The sequence below is a fragment of the Danio rerio genome, chromosome 18 (genome assembly GCF_049306965.1).
Source record: "Danio rerio strain Tuebingen ecotype United States chromosome 18, GRCz12tu, whole genome shotgun sequence".
Lineage (NCBI taxonomy): Eukaryota > Metazoa > Chordata > Actinopteri > Cypriniformes > Danionidae > Danio > Danio rerio.
Window position 1 is genome coordinate 23,244,851 of NC_133193.1, and position 20,155 is coordinate 23,265,005.

Sequence of the window (20,155 nt, forward strand, 5' to 3'; positions counted from 1 at the left end):
CTACCTGACAAAAGTCTTGTTGTTGATCCTAGTTGTAAAAGCAACAAATAATGACGTCTAGTTGATCATTTGGAAAAGTGTCACAAGTTAGATCTTTCAGATGAATCATCTGTTGAACTGCGTCCCAATCATCACAAATACTGCAGAAGACCTACTGCAACCTGCATGGACCCAAGAGTCTCACAGAAATCAGTCAAGTTTGGTGAAGGAAAAAATCATGGTTTGGGGGTACATTCAGTATAGGGGCGTGTGAAAAATCAGCAGAGTGGATGGCAACATTGCCCATTACATTAAAAACCACACGAGAGGGCAAGTTCTTCAGCAGGATAGCACTCCTTCTCATACTTCAACCTCCACATCAAAGTTCCTGAAAGCAAAGAAGGTCAAGGTGCTCCAAGATTGGCCAGCCCAGTCACCAGACATAAACAATATTGAGCGTGTCTGTGATAAGATGAAGGAAAAGGCATTGAAGATGAATTCAAAGAATCTTGATGAACTCTGGGAGTCCTGCAAGAACGCTTTCTCCGCCATTCCAGATGACTTTATTAATAAGTTATTTGAGTCAATGCAGAGATGTATGGATGCAGTCCTCCAAGCTCATGGGAGTTATACCCGATATTAATTCTTTTCCCACTGCACCATGACTTTATATTCTATACTATACATTATTTCTGTTAGGTGAGAAGACGTTTGTCTTAGCAAAGTCAGACCTTACTGTCCTAATTAAATTATTAAAAATCATGATTATATTTCGTTTTGGTAAAATAAGCGTAATCTAGATGCTTTTATATAAGCCACTTCTGATACCAAATGATCAACTAGAAGTCAAGTTATTATTTGTTGTTGCTAAAACTTGGATAGACTCTTGTCAGGTAGTATATACTACATATTTTTTGTATTAAATGTTAAAATGGCTTGCCATATACATAATCTCCCCATTAAACTATTTGTTTCTGAGTTATTGTAAATTATAAAAGGGAAATACATCAGCTTATGTAAATGTATGTAAATTTTGTGAAAATGTGGCAGATTTCCCCCAAAACCCTGAAGAATAGGTGTATCGCAGACTAATGATATGGCATGATCGAGCGGACAGTCCTGCTGAATAAGTTGGATATGTCATATAATAATAGTTTGCTCATATTTTATGGCATTATAATTGAATGATAAATGGGGTGCTGCTGCAGTAGTGCACAAGTAACATAAAGCATTAAAGCAGCACTGATGCAGCATTATATTATTCTCAGTTTTTTCCCCATGCTATTCTGAAAAGAATGACAAAAAAGGTCCAGTCAAGTTCCTCTATTTCTCAGTCTCTCTACTGTCCCGTTTAATCACACAAAATCTCATGAATAAACTATTGTGGTGGCATGTAGTGAAACAGAGCCACTATAAATAAATAAATTATATTTTTAAGAAAGACAGGCTGTTAAATAACATGCATAATCCCATGACTGATCGGGTGATTCATACTGTACATAGTCCAAAGAAATGACAATTAAACATTATAGAGCAAAACCAGTGAAATGACTCTTTTGAACCGGTTCTTTTCAGTGATTCAATAACTGTGCTAAAAGGGTAGTTTGATTCCAGAATGAATGGATGACTATTGTAGTTCAGTTCTTTTCATATAAGGAATCAAAACATCATTCGAAGAAGCTGGTGGTGTAAATGTGAACTGTTTAGCTGTCAGCCAAAGGTTATTGCTTGCTTTCTTTATGCCTGAACCAAGAACTGTTATGCTGCAGGCTACTTAAATGGATAGTTCACCAAAACATGATGGTTAAAAAACAAGTAATTGACATCCATTTTTGTTCCTACTATGGATATCAATTACTTTTTTAACCATCATTTTTAGGTGAACTATCCCTTTAAGTAGCCTGCAGCATAACAGTTCTAGGTAAGTAGTTTGTTCCGACAATGGATGTCAATGGCTGCTTTTTTCCGACATTCTTCAGAAGATCTCATTTTGTGCTCAACAGAAGAAATATTTTAATAAAAGTTTAGGACCACTTGAGTAAGAGTAAATGCTGAAGAAATGTATTTTGGGGGGGCTGTGCTATGTTTTAAAAGCTTGTGTGACCTTCAGTCAAGCATCGTTTAAAGCTATGAGTGTATTATTTAGTGAATCAACAAGATACAGTGAAACCAGCACTACTGACTGGTTGTTGTGACTGCAAAGGTACTTAGTGCTCAGCTTATACAAGTACACCCCTCACAAATCTATTTTTTAAACTCCTAGGATGCTTAGCAATATTATATATATTATATTATTGTGCACACACATTAGATTAGTCAGTGCCTGATCTGGAACTTATCTAACAAAATAACTTACGATAACAGTCCCAAAAACCAATACAGTCAAATTTATGTTATCGAACAATATTAAATACATATATAAAATATAAAAAAGAAGTAAAATCAAGAGAAGATACATAAAGAAATAAATTTTAAAAAATTTGTTGAAATTTTGTAGTTTTTATTTTTTTGCAATATTTTGCTTTAACACAATTGTATTATTATTTTTAATTTTCTAAATATATTTGGTGACTAAAATATTATTTTAAAAAATATGTTTAATAAATCTGTTTTGTTTAAATGCACCAAAATACATTACCCATATTCACTGAGAAATGAATAAAAATATTAATTTTCAAAATGGAGTGTACAGTTATGCTGAGTACCTTTTTGTTATTACTAAAGTTATTAGTCTATCAGTCATTTTTTTATTAAATAATTTGGCTTAAATAAATAAATCAGTTTTAGTATTGTTTTGTTTTCATGATTAAAACTGTTTTGGATCCATTTCTGGCGTTTAAAAAGTCTCTAAAAAGTATTTGAGCTCATCTATGCCAATGATTCGTTTGCTTGTTAATTCTGTTCTTCTGAAATCTTGGTCTCGAGCTGTAAATGGAACAAGCACTTTTCCTTTTATAGCTTTCTATAAACAATTCTTTCCTCAAAATTATAAAAAAGAATCACCAACAGAACCGTCAAGGAATCAGAATCACAACTCCACACGACTCTCCCATTCTCCGGCATCACCTGAAGTCCAACACGCTGCTCAAACGCGCTTTCCTCCTCCACACTCACTATGACTGACAACATTTTGCTCGGTAAACGGGCAGAAAGGGAGCCTACTCTCCGGAGACAAGACCTCAGATTTAGCGAACAGCTGCTTTTATGCATAATTCTCCCAGTCATGATGTTTCCCCCCACCACACACGGACTAAATCCTCTGGGGAAATAAGTCACATCAACACGACTCCAAAGAAACAGCCAGACGTCAGCAGCGCTCCCGGCAACGTCCGAGAGATGCTCGACTCAACTCCTCCAGCGAGCAACTCCGCACAAACACTCACCACTACGTGTTATCATCAGTTTAACAACTCGTTTATCATGTTTAAAAGGGTAAAAGAGCTCATAAATAACCGCAGAGTCCAATAAGGTAATCTCTCTCCATCTATGTTAGCCTACACTCTGACGCTGATTCATCGCAGCCCAAATAAAGACAGAAACGCAGCGATTTTTCCTCAGGTGTTTGCAGCCTTAATCAGAAGTACAGCTGAAAAGACAAACACTTCAGCAAACGTATCAGCATCAACTTACGCAGATGTAAAGCAACAGGCAGGATGAGGCAGGCGTTGCAGAGGAGAGGTGTCATCCTGAAGAGATCCCGGCGAACAGAAACTGAAGGCAGTGAAGTCACAGATGCGGCTGTTCATTTAAGAGAAACTCGGAGCATCAGCTCGCATTGCGCTGGACTGATGAATGATTCACTAGCGCGCGTATCCTGTAGTAAAGGGGAGGAGGCTGAGGCTGCATGCGGGAGCACGACTGCGCGTTTAGCAGAGCTTTGTTTCAACCACAACTTTTTCATTGCACTCGCGCACTACTACACGCTGCTGGTCTACATACACTTTCATTAATAAACCATAAGCAAATATTACATAACACTAGAGTAACGTCAGGAGCTCACGTAGTGTGTGTATATATTATATATTTATATATACAGTTGAAGTCATAATTTTTAGCCCCCCCTCCTGTATATTTCTTTCCCCAAATTTCTGTTTAGAGAACACATTTCTAAACAATAGTTTTTTTACTAGTTTTCATCATTGCCATGATGACAGGGCATAATATTTTACTAGGCATTTTTCAGTATACTAGTTTTCAGCTGAAAGTGCTTAACTAGGTTACGGTAATTAGACAAGTCATTGCATAGTCTAAGAGTGGTTTGTTCTGTAGACAATCGAAAAAAGAAATATTGCTAGTAATACTGAGCATAAAATTATTATTTTTTTTAAATCAAAAGCTGCTTTTACTCTAACCGAAATAAAACAAATAAGACTTTCTCCAGAAGAAAAAAATATTACAGGAAATACTGAAAATTTTCTTGCTCAGACATCATTTGCAAAATATTGGGAAAATAAAAGAAATTCCCAGAAGGGCAAATAATTTTGACATTAACTGTAAATATATGAGACATGAATATTTTATGTTAGTAAGTAAATGTGCTTTTATGTTTAGTGTAAATACTTTGACATTTGACTTTTTTATAGCCCATTATTCATGGTTTTTGCTACACTAATCATAATTTAATCAAGGCATTTGAGGTAGTGTTTTTGCAAATTAACCTCCTTAAGAAATTATGATCTATAATAGAATATACAATTCTTGTTACACCATAAAGTATTACATTACTGCAATGACTGATATGCAGAACGCATGATTTAATTAATTAATTCATTTTCTTTTTCAGCTTATAGTCCCTTTATTTATCAGGGGTTGCCACAGCGGAATGAACCGCCAACTTATCCAGCATATGTTTTACACGGCGGATGCCCTTCCATCCGCAACCCAGTAGTGGGAAACACCCATACACTCCTGCATTCACACATACACTACGGCCAATTTAGCTTATTCAATTCACCCTGATTTAATTCACCAGGGGATATGATTAAGTGCAACCTAATTTTAGTCACATAAAATATTAAAGGGGCCGTTCACCAAAAATGCTAATCTACTCACTATACTCAGCCTTTAGTGGTTATAAACCTTTTCATTCTTTTGTTCACTGCAGAGAAATATATTTGGAAAAAATGGAAACATGCAACCACTGACTTCCATAGTATTAGCTTTTACTATGGAAGTCAATGGTTGCTGGATTATAACTTTCTTCAAAATATAGTCTTTTGTTTAACAGAAGAAACACAAACAGGTTTGCATCAAGGGTGAGTGAAAGACAAAAGAATGTTCATCTTAAGGTGAACTATATCTTTAAGAGGTCACAGATTTCAAAATTCTCCATATTGATGACAAGTTATAAAAAACAGGTTATTACAAAAAGCATTCTGCAGAAAAGAAAACATCCACACAGTCTTAACTGAACATTGAACAATGTTTTCCTTTTTTTATTCCAAAATGTCTAGGATGAAAGAAACAAGTGTAAAATGTACAACAGAATTGCAAACACAAGGAACAAAAATCAAAACACAAATGAAAAAACAAACAAACAATTAAACGTTCATACACAACCTGCAATGTAAATCTCTTGAAGAGAAGGGGGAAAAAAAAGGTTCGTATTTAAGCCTCAAACACTGAAGGCATTGCGTATTAGCATAGTAACCCCAACATCATCAGACGTGTCTAAAACAGCATCGAAACCAATTTATCTTGCACTGCAATGAAACCTTAAAACTGACAAGACGCTTTTTTTCTGAAACGTTTCAACCTGAAAACATAAAAATGAATCAGACAATCTATCCGATCACGGGTCATCTCGGCTGGACACTATACTATTTGAGAAAGAAAAATGAAAACAGGATTAACCCAGGTTTACAGAGCTTAAAGAAAAATGGGGTGTTAAATTGATAAAAACAGGTACCTCCATATTTGAATACACGGCTCTCACCAGTAGCATGCAAGCATGCTGAGTTTAATATATCCTAATTAGCGCCTCAAATTTACCCTCAACTGCACAGCAGGCTCATGTCTGTTACAGAGCATTTTTAAACATACAAGAATAAAGCAAAAGAGGACACATTGCCCGCACCCTGTATAAATGTCCTAATGAGCCACACTGACTGCTGCAAATGGCAATGGATATAATATGCACAGCTCTAAAAATAAAGATGGCAAGGGAACGAATAATGTGTTAACACAAACACAATCACTGGGGCCGGCACTTCCTCATCACATTAACATGAAACTTTTAAGGAATAAATGGCCGAAAAAAAATAACTCGGATCACAGAATACAGCACTTTTAAAGAAAATGTTTCGGTAACAAACCTGTCCCTTCCTTATTTCAATTCTGTGTTTTAGTGAAAAAGAAAATTTTCGTAGATCACTGCAGTGTCTAAGGACACGATTACCAGTATCTGATACGCAATATATAGTCTGATAAGGCACTTTTTTTGTTCTTCCTCTATCAGAGGGCATGACCAAATAGTCCCTCTTTAATGAATAACAAGTGTTGGCAATCTCAGTCTAAATCAAATACAATCAACTGAGCAGAACGAAGCAGAAAAAAGACATTCCAGCCACTTTCTCCAACACTTTCCAAACTATTTCAGGGTTACCACAGAGAAGAAACAGTTTTACAGAAAAAACTTTTTTTACGAGAAGCCTAGCTGCATTCACGGTAGTGTAATTTCGCAGAACTGAAAAATCACAGAAGCTGCATATAAAATTAGAAAGAAGATACACAAATGCCTGCCCTCTAGAGACTTACAGGTGTACTGCAAGTTACCAAACTCCTTTTGAAGAAATTCTACATAACTATATTGTTAGCATTCCCGGGTAATATAATAAGCCTTCTTACATATTTTACAGGGCTTTCTTGATTGAAGAAAAAAAGGAGGGATGAATTTTTTCAGTAGTCCAGATGTTCAACTGTAGGAGTAGAAATCAAACTTTGACCTTTTCGTAGCCTGATAACGTTCACAAAAAAAAAGAAACAAAAAAATCCTGGAACCTTCTGTTCCAATGATGTTCCACTGACATGAGAAAGCAGCAGGTTGGCCAAAATGTTTTCAGCGAATCAAAGGAGTCAAATACGGATTAGTGGTCTACATACAACCTTAATGAATAACCAACAGGGCTAATGTTCATGAGGTGATGATCAGTTCTCGGTGTCTGCAGCTTTTCACCACAAGAAATAGAAGAGAATAAAGCAGCGCCAGGAAACCATCCCATTCACAAGTGTTTTGTTCTTTCAAGCTTTCCAGTCTTGTTCGTGATGTTTCAAGGATGAAAGCCAACAACAGTCTTCATGGTCTCCCGGCATTCGATGCATAATGAAAATAACTGAAGTAGCCCATGTCTCGTTTTGTGCGCTGATGCATACAAACTGAGGATTTATTCCACATGAAACCATAAGCTAAGAAAAGGAAAGAGGGAAGAATGGCGAGATGTAGTCCAAACACGTCAATATATCTGTAGTTCAAGTCTGGACTACGACTCCCAACAGAACTTCTTAGGAGAGCAAATAAGCTGCAGAGCACAGAAAAAGCAAAGCGGAGAGCAGGATGGCATGAGGTCATGATATCCATCAGTGAGACTGAGAGGTTGTGAAGAGCTCTAGTGGTTGACCAGGCCCTGCAGCATCATCATGAGGCGCCGTGCACGCTTGCTCATAGGGCTGTGGGCGTCCTGCTGCAGGAACAGGAAGAGCTTCTGTCGTACCTGGGTCAGCACTGCGGACATGTGGTCTCGGGTGACGGGATCTCCGTGGTCAAGGTTCATCACAGCATCTTCGAGATAGCTGCACGTAAATGGGAGAAAGAAGAAAGTTTTTTGTTGTTGTTATGGCTTTGTCATGGCAAAATTACTATAGGCAGAAACATTACATAATAATAATAAATGTGTTTTTTCTTTTTGTTATTATTATGCATTATTATACATATGTCATTATTACTGTTAAAATAATGTTAATGTTAAATAGGACATTTCAGTCCAAAAAATAAGATGCATCAAATAAATATTTTACATTAAAACATTAGATATGATATTTTAGTCCAATAAAAAAAAGTACAACAAATGAATTAATAAAAATTAAATATTTTACATTACATTTAAAAACAATAGACATAATATTTGAAATGCAATAAATGATAAGAAACAAAAATAATTATATTTTATATTTAAACATTAGATATGATATTTCAGTCCAATAAATAATATAAAATAAATACATATTTTACATGAAAACATTAGGTATGATATTTCAGTCCAATAAATGATAAGAAACAGTAAATAAATAAATATTTTACATTAAAACATTAGATATAATATTTTAGTCCAATAAATGATAGGAAACAATAAATAAATTAATGAATACTTTACATTAAAAAATTAAATAAGATATTTCAAATGTAATAAATAATAATAAGAAACAATAAATAGATGAATAAGTATTTTACATGAAAACATAACATTTTAGTCCATTACAAGATAAAATACAAGAAATAAATAAAAGATCTTGCATTAAAACATTAAATATGATATTTCAGTCCATTAAATGATAAGAAACAATAAATAGATGAATAAATATTTTACATTAAAACATTGGGTATGACATTTTAGTCCAATAAAAGATAAAATACAATAAATAAATAAAAGATCTTGCATTAAAACATTAAATATGATATTTTAGTCCGTTTTATGATTAATAACTTGGGAAATTTGTCCTGAGGATACATTTTGAAAAACATCCATCCAAAACAAGTCCTCTTAGTAAAGAAATCTTGTCTAGTAGTCTTTTAATTTCACGTTATATAAAATATGTTTTATGGTGCAGAGAACTTGATAGTGGTTGCATGTTGGTGGTAGAATGGAGAAAAGCGTAGAGGAAAAAAGTACCATGGTGACTATTCAAAAGTTACTCCATATTGTGATGAAATAAATTTCATACTAATCGCAGATGTTTTATTATGAATCTTAAAAAAAAAGAACATTTATACAGCTTTTTACAATCAATATAATGAGTTGTTGTCAGCATTTTCAGGTTCCTGCCTCAGTTCCAGCTGTTTGCCACAAAACAAGATTTTATGGAGGATAAAAAAAAAGTAATAAAACAGGGATACTTCTATGATGTTAGATGAATGAAAACCCAAAAATTGCTTTCTTCAGGCATTTTAACAGCTCCCTGACTTATTACAACTGTAAAATACCTGCTATTTTCAATCGCAACCATCATGCAATCGCCTGCATCTTGAAGGAGCCAATGTTTTCTTGCCCATTTGGCTTGGACTCAACTGGAAGCGCCGTTTACATCATTTATTTTATCAAAGTGTTTCTTGCAGGAAGGCTAAGTTCCTTTAATCTCTCCTGTTACGATCACCCGTTTGCTTTGAAGCCAAATCTCATTAATATTGGAAGCACTTTGCACTGGGCCAGACCTTTAACAATGTATTAATATTAAACTCAGAAAGTGCAAGAGGTCTGAGCTTTTTCCATAGTTGAATTTTTAGCAGCTGACACTTGAGTGTCACACGATTGTTCAGAAATGATTCTAATATGCTGATTTGGTGCTCAAAAATATAATTATCAGTCATATTGTGCTATTTTAAAAGATGTAATAGAAGTACTCAGCTCACAAAAACCTGATGGGTCGTTTATTACACCATATTATAGTTGCACGGAAACAAAAAATATGCTATTTTTGTGTTTCTATTATGCAAATGAGATGATGTTCCCTGTCTGTTTTCTGAGGAGGGTGGTTCCTTTATATCTCGTGCCCCAGTGACAAACAAAACATGTTCACTAAAAACTGTATATCAAGAGTTCAACCTGACAAGATTTTAGAGCAATCAAGTCTTGTCAGTTTAAACTCTGGTTAAAAGGTTTTCAGAGTGCTCATATAAACACAAAGCAGGCTGTCGGACGCCACAGTAACTGGATGGCAAACTTGTTCTTCGAAATATACTGTGACATGACTGGAAAACATTGGTTAGTTTGGTATAAAGTTACGATAGAATGCCAATAAGCTTAGGGTTATTTCCAATTAAACAGGAAGCGACGCACACATGGTGTGCAAGTGGTGTCCACCAGGAGTACTCGCATTTTCTAGGTGCACCTAATGCTGTGTGCGCATAGCGATTCATGTAACTAGAACTAACCAATCTGCTTCACAGTAGAGGTCTGCATTCCCATGAAAGCCACAGGACCCAACCAGATTTCTTGCGGTGCAGGAATAAATTCCTGAATATAACGCAGTAGTGGTCGGTAACTCAGTTGTAATTTGAACGAGAGCAGGCAGGCAGTTTGTACCTGCTAAGTGTATAGAAATATTGCTGATATGATTTAGAAACTTGGTAGTTGGCAAATATATCGAGTTAAAATTTTTGTAAATCTGACTTTGAAAGAAACCTCACTGCACAAACTATTTAAGGCGGCACTCATTTCTCATCACAAAGGGGCAAACAAAACTGACATTTAGACTACAATCCTTGCAAAACCAAGACTTTTATCTGTTATCTCTCTCTTTTGGTAGTGCCCAATTTCAACGCAAGCTTTTGAAAACCAGATCTAAATTTAGCAGGAACAGTCGGATTGGAAGAAAAAAAAAGGGAGCGGCGGCCTGCAGGTGACCAAAGGCTGAATATACAGCGGGAGCAGGCGGGTGCGGAATAAAACCTGGTGTAAGCGGGACTAAAAATATAGTCCCACGCAGATCTCTACTTCACACTTTGTATGGAATACACATTTTGGTAACAATGACTGACTAATTAACTCAGGAAAAACACAACGCACCCAAACACTGCAGTGCTTTGTTGATGAATCTACGCGCTCACACTTCATCTCACCTCAGGTAAGAAAAACAACACACAAGAAAATGAGTGCCGTGACTGGCAGCAGTCATAATTTGTTTGGATTACAGAGTTTGAGGTTTACTGTATTATATTAATTGATACCTTGGAGATGTTGATCTACCTTAAAGTTTGCTTTGATTGTTCAGCATTTACAATTTACCATTGCACACTTTGTAACATTTTATTTTAAGTTTATTTTAGACTATTTTAAGAGTCTCTTTAACACTTTTGTTTATTTTATTATTAGACATAAGAGATTATATTTTTGATTGTTTTTTTGTTCTTGACAATTAAAAATATTTGTCTTCGTAATGTTGGTTAATTAAAACAAAGTGGTAAAAAAAAACTAATATTCCTAAATGGATGGTAAAAAAATATTCAATAATTACTGATACCGAATGATATGAAACATTATATCATGATCATTTTTTTGCTGAATCACCAGGCCTATTTGAGATTTTCCCATATCGAGTTGGGACAGTGAAATACAGGACTTTCCCAAGAAAAACAGCATGTCTGACCACCATACTTTTGTGCCAACTCTAAGTTGGTTATATCTGTGACAAATTTACCTACGTACGCACTACAGAAAGCTGAATATGTTAAAACCATATACCTCAGAACCTACCAATATACCTCAGGATTCTAAGATTAAAGCCCAAAAGAACAGACAGAAGTCAGTTGTAACTTTAATCAATTTATAATTGGTCACTTTACAATAAGTTTGCACTAGTTTATGCATTTCATAACATGAAGAATAAATTATACTTGTACAGCATCATTAATCATAGTTCATTATGTACTACCGCATTATTAAAATAAACATTTTTGCTTTTTTAACTTTAATGCACTTTAATTATCATTAATGTTAACAAAATTGAAAAAATAATGTAATAAATGTATTGTTTATGTCATTAAATATGTCAGCTAACCTAATTGTAAAGCGTCCAGTTTTAAAATATAGATTACTTTAAAGCAAAACAAAATTTCAATGATAGTGAATGTGACAATTCATTCACTACAATTCTCAAACTCAAATCTGGTGAGTTTTGTTGACAGATGTACTAACAGACCATGTTATTTCTTTAATCTATTTTAGGGAAAAGCTTTTTTTGGTCTGCTTGTTTTATATTAAAAGAATAAAAAAAAAACAAGTCCATCAAGGATTAGTAAAACGCCACCTGTCTGCAAAAACTATATGGGAAATCTCTCCATCTGCCTTTTAAAATTAGTAGACACTGGTGTACGATACCACCCTTGAGCTGTTTGCTGCACAGAGGTCATCTTAATTACCTTACAAGCGATCATTAAGCTAAAGCTTTCGATAAAAAAAAGAAAGGAACTGTAATACAATGACCTTAATATCCCCAGGACTTTGCGGTAGAGTTCTGTCCAGATGGCTAAGCTTTCATGCTTCATATCAGTTTGCTCTATTTTCACATGTGTAGTTCCTGTTTCAATGCGTTTAAGCCCACAGTGCTGTTATCTCAACTATAATCTACTGGCCCTGACAGATATTACATTCCTAATGCAGAGGAATCACTGTTCAAATCTTGATTTCTGCCAACCTTTACTGAGGTTACACTCACACGAATTATCATGACAGAACAAAGCCCTGTGATTTATTAACCCTGTGAATTATACATGGACTATCAGAGGCAAAATATATATTTTTTTCTGTAATGTTAGTTTATGTAATACATATGCATGCTTCAGTAAACCAAAATTCATAATTTACACCAAACTCATACTTATTTTGCGGTTTATCTTTTACGCACGAGCATAGGTGTCTATTACAATACAAACTATTGTTTACTTGTAAACTATATGTAGATACAAACATCTACACTGTAAAAACAATGCTGGGTTTCACACAATTCCGTCATTATGTTCCGATAAAGTCGATAAAGTTAACCAAATTGTATTTACATATTCAAGTGCACTGAACATAAAAAAATAGGTTATCACCCCAAGAAATTGAAGAATTGCGTTGTTTCAGTTAATTTTAAATCTATAGTTTGAACAAGCAGCAAAAACCTTTTTTGTGTACTTTACAAGAAAAGTTCCTCTGTTCTCTGCTGGTTTCAGAATGCCGATTAAAAAATTTTCTACATAGATATCAAGGCACGAGCATGCATTCTCAATGGTATGAACCATTATAATGTTCAATGTTCAAATGTATATTTATTCATTGATTCATTTTCTTTATGGATTAGTCCCTTTATGAATCTGGGGTTTCCACAGCCGAATGAACCGCCAACTTATCCAGCATTTGTTTTATGCAGCGGTTGCCCTTCCAGCTGCAACCCATCTCTGGGAAACATCCATACACACTCATTCACACTCATACACTACGGACAATTTAGCCTACCCAATTCACCTGTACCGCATGTCTTTGGACTGTGGGGAAACTGGAGCACCTGGAGGAAACCCACGTGAACGCAGGGAGAACATGCAAAATCCACAGTGAAACGCCAACTGACCTAGCCGAGGGTCGAACCAGTGACCCTCTTGCTGTGAGCGACAGCACTACCTACTGCACGCCATATGTATATTTATTTTATACATTATTTTAATTATGTTTATGATTTAATATACAGATCATGGACCAACTATTTCTTGCACACATCTTGTTTTGACAACCTTCAGGGTCAAAGGGCTCTATTTTAACAGCAGCATCTATTTTATCTAGGTGCAAAGTCTAAAGCACATGGCGCAAAACCATTAAGGTTGTGTCTGAAACCACTTTTGCTATTTTAAGGATGGAAAAATGCGGTCTGCCTTCTGGCGCATGGTCTAACAGTGTTGTGCTTATTCTCTTAATGAGTTATGGGTGTGTTTTGAGCATTATGTGCATTAAACCAATCAGTTTTAATCTGAGTTTTATCTCTCATTCCCTTTAAAAGTCAGCTGTGTCGCGCCATAGCGCATTTGCTATTTACATGGTAGACTTTGTAAGTGGATGTAAACTGAATGCTTCACTAGCGAGAAAACAGCTAAGCAGACCATCTGCAGTGCAAGAATAAGGAATGAGCCTCCTCTATTCGGCCTCTTTACTTTTACTCTGTACTCCTTTTTTTTCATGGATAAGAAAACTGTGTTGTATGCACTCCACTGAAGACATCAATTAGCCTACATAATTTCGTTTGTCAAGTGCAAAGATTTGTTTCAAAACTATTTCTAAATTCAGTCTTAATTTCCATAAAAACAATAATTGAACAATAATAACGAAGTGTGGTAAATTTAAAAAAATTTAAAAAGTTATATCCAAACACATGTTCTATACTTATGTCCCAGATGGTGATGCTTTCGTCTCCAAACCTGACAGGTGGACAAATCTAAATTTGTTTTCATGAAAACAAATACAAATATGCAAATAATAAATAATACTACTAATAATAAAATTGACATTATACAAATGAAAATTGTCATGAATAAACTGAAAAAGCCCCCCGAGATGAGGCATGGAGGTAGTGTTTTTTTTATATTTTTGTAGAAAATTTATTTTGTTACATTTTAATCCTTAATTTTTTGCCATATTGTAAAGATATTTGTGTATTGCTGTCCATCCTGTGTAAATCAAGAAATGTGTACGCGTCTGAACCCATATAGGTGCATAACTAACACGTTCTGTGCTGGACCTTAAACATGCTTTTATTGGGGCAATGGCGCAGTATACTTCAGTGCTTCAAAATAGCAATGCCCTAAAAATGCGCCTTAACACACCTCTATTTTAGACCGGCACACTCATGAGTCCACAAAGTGGTACAAATGGATTTGCCATTTAAACAACGGGGTGAAAAAGGAAAATTAGGGTTGCGCTGGTCTCAAAATAGCAACAAATCAAACCACACACGTCTCATGCCTTATTGCGCCGGGTGTATGATAGGGCCCAAAGGGTCAGATTAGGCGTTGATTGGGGGGGCTCAAACCCACCTGTAATTTGCACCTTGCATTAGATGCTTCAAAACATTTTGGACCGTTGAGTTTTTTTACAGTACTGGCACATGATATGTCCAAGACAGGAACAGAAACTGAAAAGAATTCCAAGCCAGAGCCATTTTAATATTACTTTTACCATTTACTGAGTCTTCTTGTTTATGACTGGAGTGTTACATAATGTGAAGCAGCTGTTGTGCTGAGGCCAGACTTGCATATCAGTGTCACGAGCCACATTGCACAGACGGTTAAGACAAAAACATTTTACAATGTGCTTTGAGATTTGTGTTTGTTCCATTTCATTGCACTTGACTAGGTGTTATTGAATTTAAACATGTCTTATCTACTGTCCTCCACATACGGGATTATGCTGTAGTGTGTGAATACTAATTGGGTCATGAAAGTGTTGTCTGGTAAAATACAGAGAGTATCTATTTGAAGATTCATTAATGAATATGCATGAACCAGGCCTGGACAAGCTAACATGCTTCTTTAAGGTAAAAATTCTTAGCTACTAAGCAAACGCCACAATGTGTGTGTGTGTGTGTGTGTGTGTGTGTGTGTGTGTGTGTGCATGTATTACATACTATAACTCTTTTGCAAAGTCAGATTTTAATAACTAAAAAAAAAAAAACTTTATATACACAATGTCAAATGTTTTAGATAATGTATAATTGCCATTTATTCTTTCATACACAATTTTTAAAATAATTATTATGGTTATTTTTATAAATATAAAGTAATAAGGCTGCAACTACAAATCGACTAAATTGATAAAAATCGATTACTGAAACAGTTGGCAACGAATTTCATAATCGATTTGATGCATCACGTAACGTGGGGATGTTTGATTATTAAAAAAACTTAAGTTGAGCATGTAGCAGAGTGAACGCACTCGGTCTCTCTTAAACACTGATGCTAGCAGTGTTTGGTGCCACATAGACAGGGTTGAGAAGGAAGGGAGTTCAACAGCAGGGTAAATCGCTGCAGAATCCTACTTTTGTTCAGTTTTGAAGTGAGGAATGTATTGTCCCTGGTCCTGGTGTATCGTTATCCAGCTTGACAAGCCTGACAGTGTTAGTGGAGTGTTAGCTCCTTAACACTTAGAGCGGTGGAGTAACCCTTAGAACGGCTACTGAAAAATTAAAACTGAGATTTGGCATGTTGGATGGCACTGAGCCAGAGAAGTACTTGCCATATCACAATTATGCAGTTTTTTAACCACCTAATGCTTATATTTTGTTTTAGAGAGTAAATACACACAAGTACTAGTAAAACACCACGTTTCAAGTTTGTAAAACACACAAGAAAGTCTATGGAAGTCAAACAATCCATTCAAATACAATTTGCTGATGTGTTTTATTCATTTCAGATACACGTAGTTAAAGTAACTATAAAAGTCAATCTACTCTTTTCCAAGTTCACCAGCCACTTGCAGGCATTTTGGGAGTGATTGGTAAATTTACGTGCTGAATACTGCTTGTTCTGCTTTTATGAATGAGGCTTACGCACGGCTACAAGTAAACATGGCGAAGCTTATTTAACGTTATAGATCACGATCAAGGTTATTTATACCATCTTTTAAACAACACAAAACCCTTACTTGCACGATTATGTGAATTGGAATATCAGGTAGTTGATGACACGATGAGCAAGCGTGTGAATGTTGAATAAAAAGGAAAAAAATAAATAAAAACGATACATGTGTCATTCAGTGCTCTTGTGGCTGTGGTGTGTCATGTGACAAATGTAACTAGTCATCATTGAAATATTTAGGCTGAACGTTCCAAAATAATGGTAGTCAAAAATAAAATAATTTTTTTTAATAAAAACCACTCCCAGGGGCCAGATGGAATATTTCTGAAATTTGTTAACAGTAGTAAAGCAGCGGTGGTATAGTTACTTTGCATTGCAAGACCAAAGACATGTTTTTACGGAGTTGCCTTTTTTGGATCATTCATTTTTCCATCGGTTATCATGTATAGCTACACTGCAAAAAAGTTTTCTTAGTCATTTTGTCTCATTTCCAGTCCAAATATATAAAAATCTTAAATCAAGATTACTAGACAAGAAAAAAGGTTTGAGAAAATTAAGTGACGCTTAAAACTTCTGTTTGTGATTATATATCATTAAGATGATTTTTCTTACCCCAATTTAACCCCATATACCACCAGCATTTTTGCTTGTTTTAAGCCAACCACTTAATTGTGCTGTTTTTTCAGAAAACAAGACAATTTCTTATGCTACTTAATTTGTCTAGTATGCATCTTCATTTAAGATTTTTATATATATATATATATATATATATATATATATATATATATATATATATATATATATATATATATATATATATATTTGGATTAAAAACAGGACAACACTACTTAGTTTTTTTTTTTTTATATATTTATAACACCTCAGGGATGTTTAAGGAGCAACTAGTTGTGCAATTTCTAAAGATTGTAGTTCTGTTTTTGAATAAAGGGTTGGAAATTAATACTTTTCTTGTTTTTTTGTTTTTAAATCCAATTCATTGATTAATTAAAAAAATATTAGAAAGCTTTAAAATAATCGTTAGTTGCGGCCATATAAAGTAACAATGAAAAACTAATTAAAAATATTTTTATTAATTTCTTCCTGTAGTGGCAAAGCTGAATTTCCAGCATTTATACTCTTTTCATATCACGTAAGAATTGATTTATCAGTAGTACACTGATATGCTGCTCATGTAAATGCATTGTGATTTTCATCAAACTTGAAAATAGTTACTATGCTAAATTAAAAACAAATGAAAAACTAATTTAATTTAATTTATTTATAATTTAAGTTTTTATACACTACTCGTCAAAAGATTTGAATTATTTATTATTTGTTTTTGGAAAGCTCATAAAAACACAGATATAAGCTCAAATTATTCAACATTACAATTTTAAAATAATCGTTTTTATATTAATATGAAGTCCTGTCATACCGAAGCAGAATTTCTCATATCATTACTCATTTTCAGAGCCAATTTACTGCTAAACAACATTTCTTGCAAATATTTTTCTAAAAGAAAGACTCATAATTGAATGTAGATGAAAACAAAAACAAATTCAAACTTTTCATTTATTAATAATCCTCCTAATATGAATTAATTAGATATTCTTAGTCACAAAACAAAAGTTTAGTCTGCCATAAACATCACTTCAGCCACTATATATATATATATATATAGAGAGAGAGAGAGAGAGAGAGAGAGAGAGAGAGACCAAAGCTCCACCATTTGTTTCCCTAATATAAAATAGCATCCTTATGTTCTGGCAGAACTACAGTATGACAGCCATACAGATGGTGATGTCCGTGCGCATATGGCCAATATGAAACACTAGTATTTGAGCTCAGAGACAGCACTGGCAGACACAGAGCGGTTTATAGCAGTAAAGGGACTTGGCAGCGCATTACTCTGTGATTCACAGGAGTTGGTCCCTTTTCCCCAGCAGAGGACTCTAATGCAGCCCAGTGCTTTAATAACCGCAGCCCAATGCAGCACTGCCGCGTCCCCTTCAACGCAAGGTCATCCACAGAGGAATTTGAGAGGAGAACGGGATGACGTTTTGAGTCTTAATGCATTAATGCTGTGTGATATCAAACCGCACTTTGACCTTGATCGCGTACGACATACAGAAGACTATAAATAAATACTTAAGCGTTTAAATGATTGAAAGCAGTGCCATGCATGTTTCTGCATACTCATTGAAGCTAACTCCTGAATAAAGGACAAATGCAGTGTGACCGAAAGAGCTGAACAAACCTGATCTTGAGTTCTGTGCGCGTGCTCAGGTTGGTGGAGAGCTGCTGGATGAGGGACAGAAGGACGGCCTGGTGGAGTGGACAGGGCTGCTGGCCGAACACTTGTTGGGAGTCGATGGTCTCGCACACGTACAGGACCAGATTCAGGTCTGCTGCGGATAAAGCCTGTCGAGAATAAAACAACAGCAGTTAGAAAAAACACATATCAGTTATGTCTTGGGTCCTGTTCGCACCTGGATGTGTTTTCATCGATCCAATAACAAGTGGACAAAGGAGACACATTACAGATCACACCTAGTGTTTAAATGGGTCTTTTTTTTGGCCACTTTTGACTTTTTATGAGAGCATTATATTATATTTCTAATAATGTGAAAACGTACCAGATCAATGAATGACACTTTATGAATGAGCTACTTTACGTATTGACTAATGAAATTACAGATCATTTATTTTATTTCCTATTAGACCTACACACTTCCTTTTATTTTACAGGTTTGAGGTTTATATACATGTTTGTTTTTAATGAAATCCTCTTAACAAATATTTTAGAATATCTTTAAATCATTGTGCAAAGAATTAGGAATTGTACATGTGAAAGACAGATCATCCAACACATGCAACATACACAACGTTTAAAGACTATACCTATGAAATAAAACATTCACAAAACTGTTTCTGAAAACTTTTTATTAAGCGGCTGTTCGAACACAATCAACGACATGTGCGTTCGCACTACCAGAGTAATATGCTCAAATGCATTGAAGTCTGAATGTGGTCAAAAGTGAACAAGCTCAAAACAATTCATACTTATACACTTAGTGTTGTGACTGGATAGACAACGCATCTTAATAGCATGCTACAAATTACACTCACCGGCCACTTTATTAGGTACACCTTCCTAGTACTGTGTTGGGCCCACTTTTGCCTTCAGAACTACCTTAAACCTTTGTGGTTTAAATTCAACAAGGCACTGGAAATTATCCTCAGAGATTTAGGTCCATGTTGACATGAAAGCATCACGCAGTTGCTGCAGATTTGTCAGCTGCACTTCCATGATACGAATCTCCTGTTTCACCACATCTTGAAGGAGCTCTAATGGATTGAGGATCTGGTGACTGTGAAGGCCATTTAAGTACAGCAAACTCAATGTCATGTTCAAGAAAGAAGTCTGAGATGATTTGCACTTTATGTCATGGCGCATTATCCAGCTGGAAGTAGCCATCAGTAGATGGCCACGCTGTGGTCATAAAGGGATGGAGGACATGGTCAGGAACTATACTCAAGTAGATTGTAGCGTAGACATGATGCTCAATTGGTACTAATGAGCCCAAAGTGTGCCAAGAAAATATCCTCTCCACACTATTACACCACCACCACCAGCCTGAACCATTGATACAAGGCAGGAAGGATCCATGCTTTCATGTTGCTGATGCCAAATTCTGACCCTACCATCTAAATGTCACAGCTAGAGACTCACAAAATAGAGACTTATCAGATTAGGCACTGTTCTGCTGCTGTAGTCCATCTGCCTCAAGGTTTGACGTGTTGTGCGTTTAGATGCTCTTCTACCTTGGTTGTAACAAGTGGTTATTTAAGTTACTGTTGCCT

General features: G+C 35.3%; 2 protein-coding genes across 3 annotated transcripts in view; both read right to left on the reverse strand.

Annotated features, from left to right (window-relative positions):
- The window catches only part of nrn1la (neuritin 1-like a), a 76,940-nt gene extending 73,055 nt beyond the window's left edge, over nt 1-3,885 (reverse strand). Inside the window, exon 1 of the mRNA NM_001324501.1 lies at nt 3,610-3,885. Within this exon, the coding sequence (NP_001311430.1) occupies nt 3,610-3,664 (55 nt within the window). The 5' untranslated portion in view covers nt 3,665-3,885. The remainder of the gene's footprint in view (nt 1-3,609) is intronic.
- A 1,497-nt stretch (nt 3,886-5,382) lies between these two features.
- Nucleotides 5,383-20,155, reverse strand: part of edc4 (enhancer of mRNA decapping 4) — a 51,921-nt gene continuing 37,148 nt past the window's right edge. For both annotated transcript variants that reach the window (NM_001045085.1, XM_009293574.4), the window contains 2 exon segments: nt 5,383-7,767; nt 18,549-18,712. In NM_001045085.1, the coding sequence (NP_001038550.1) occupies nt 7,584-7,767; nt 18,549-18,712 (348 nt within the window). In that variant the 3' untranslated portion in view covers nt 5,383-7,583.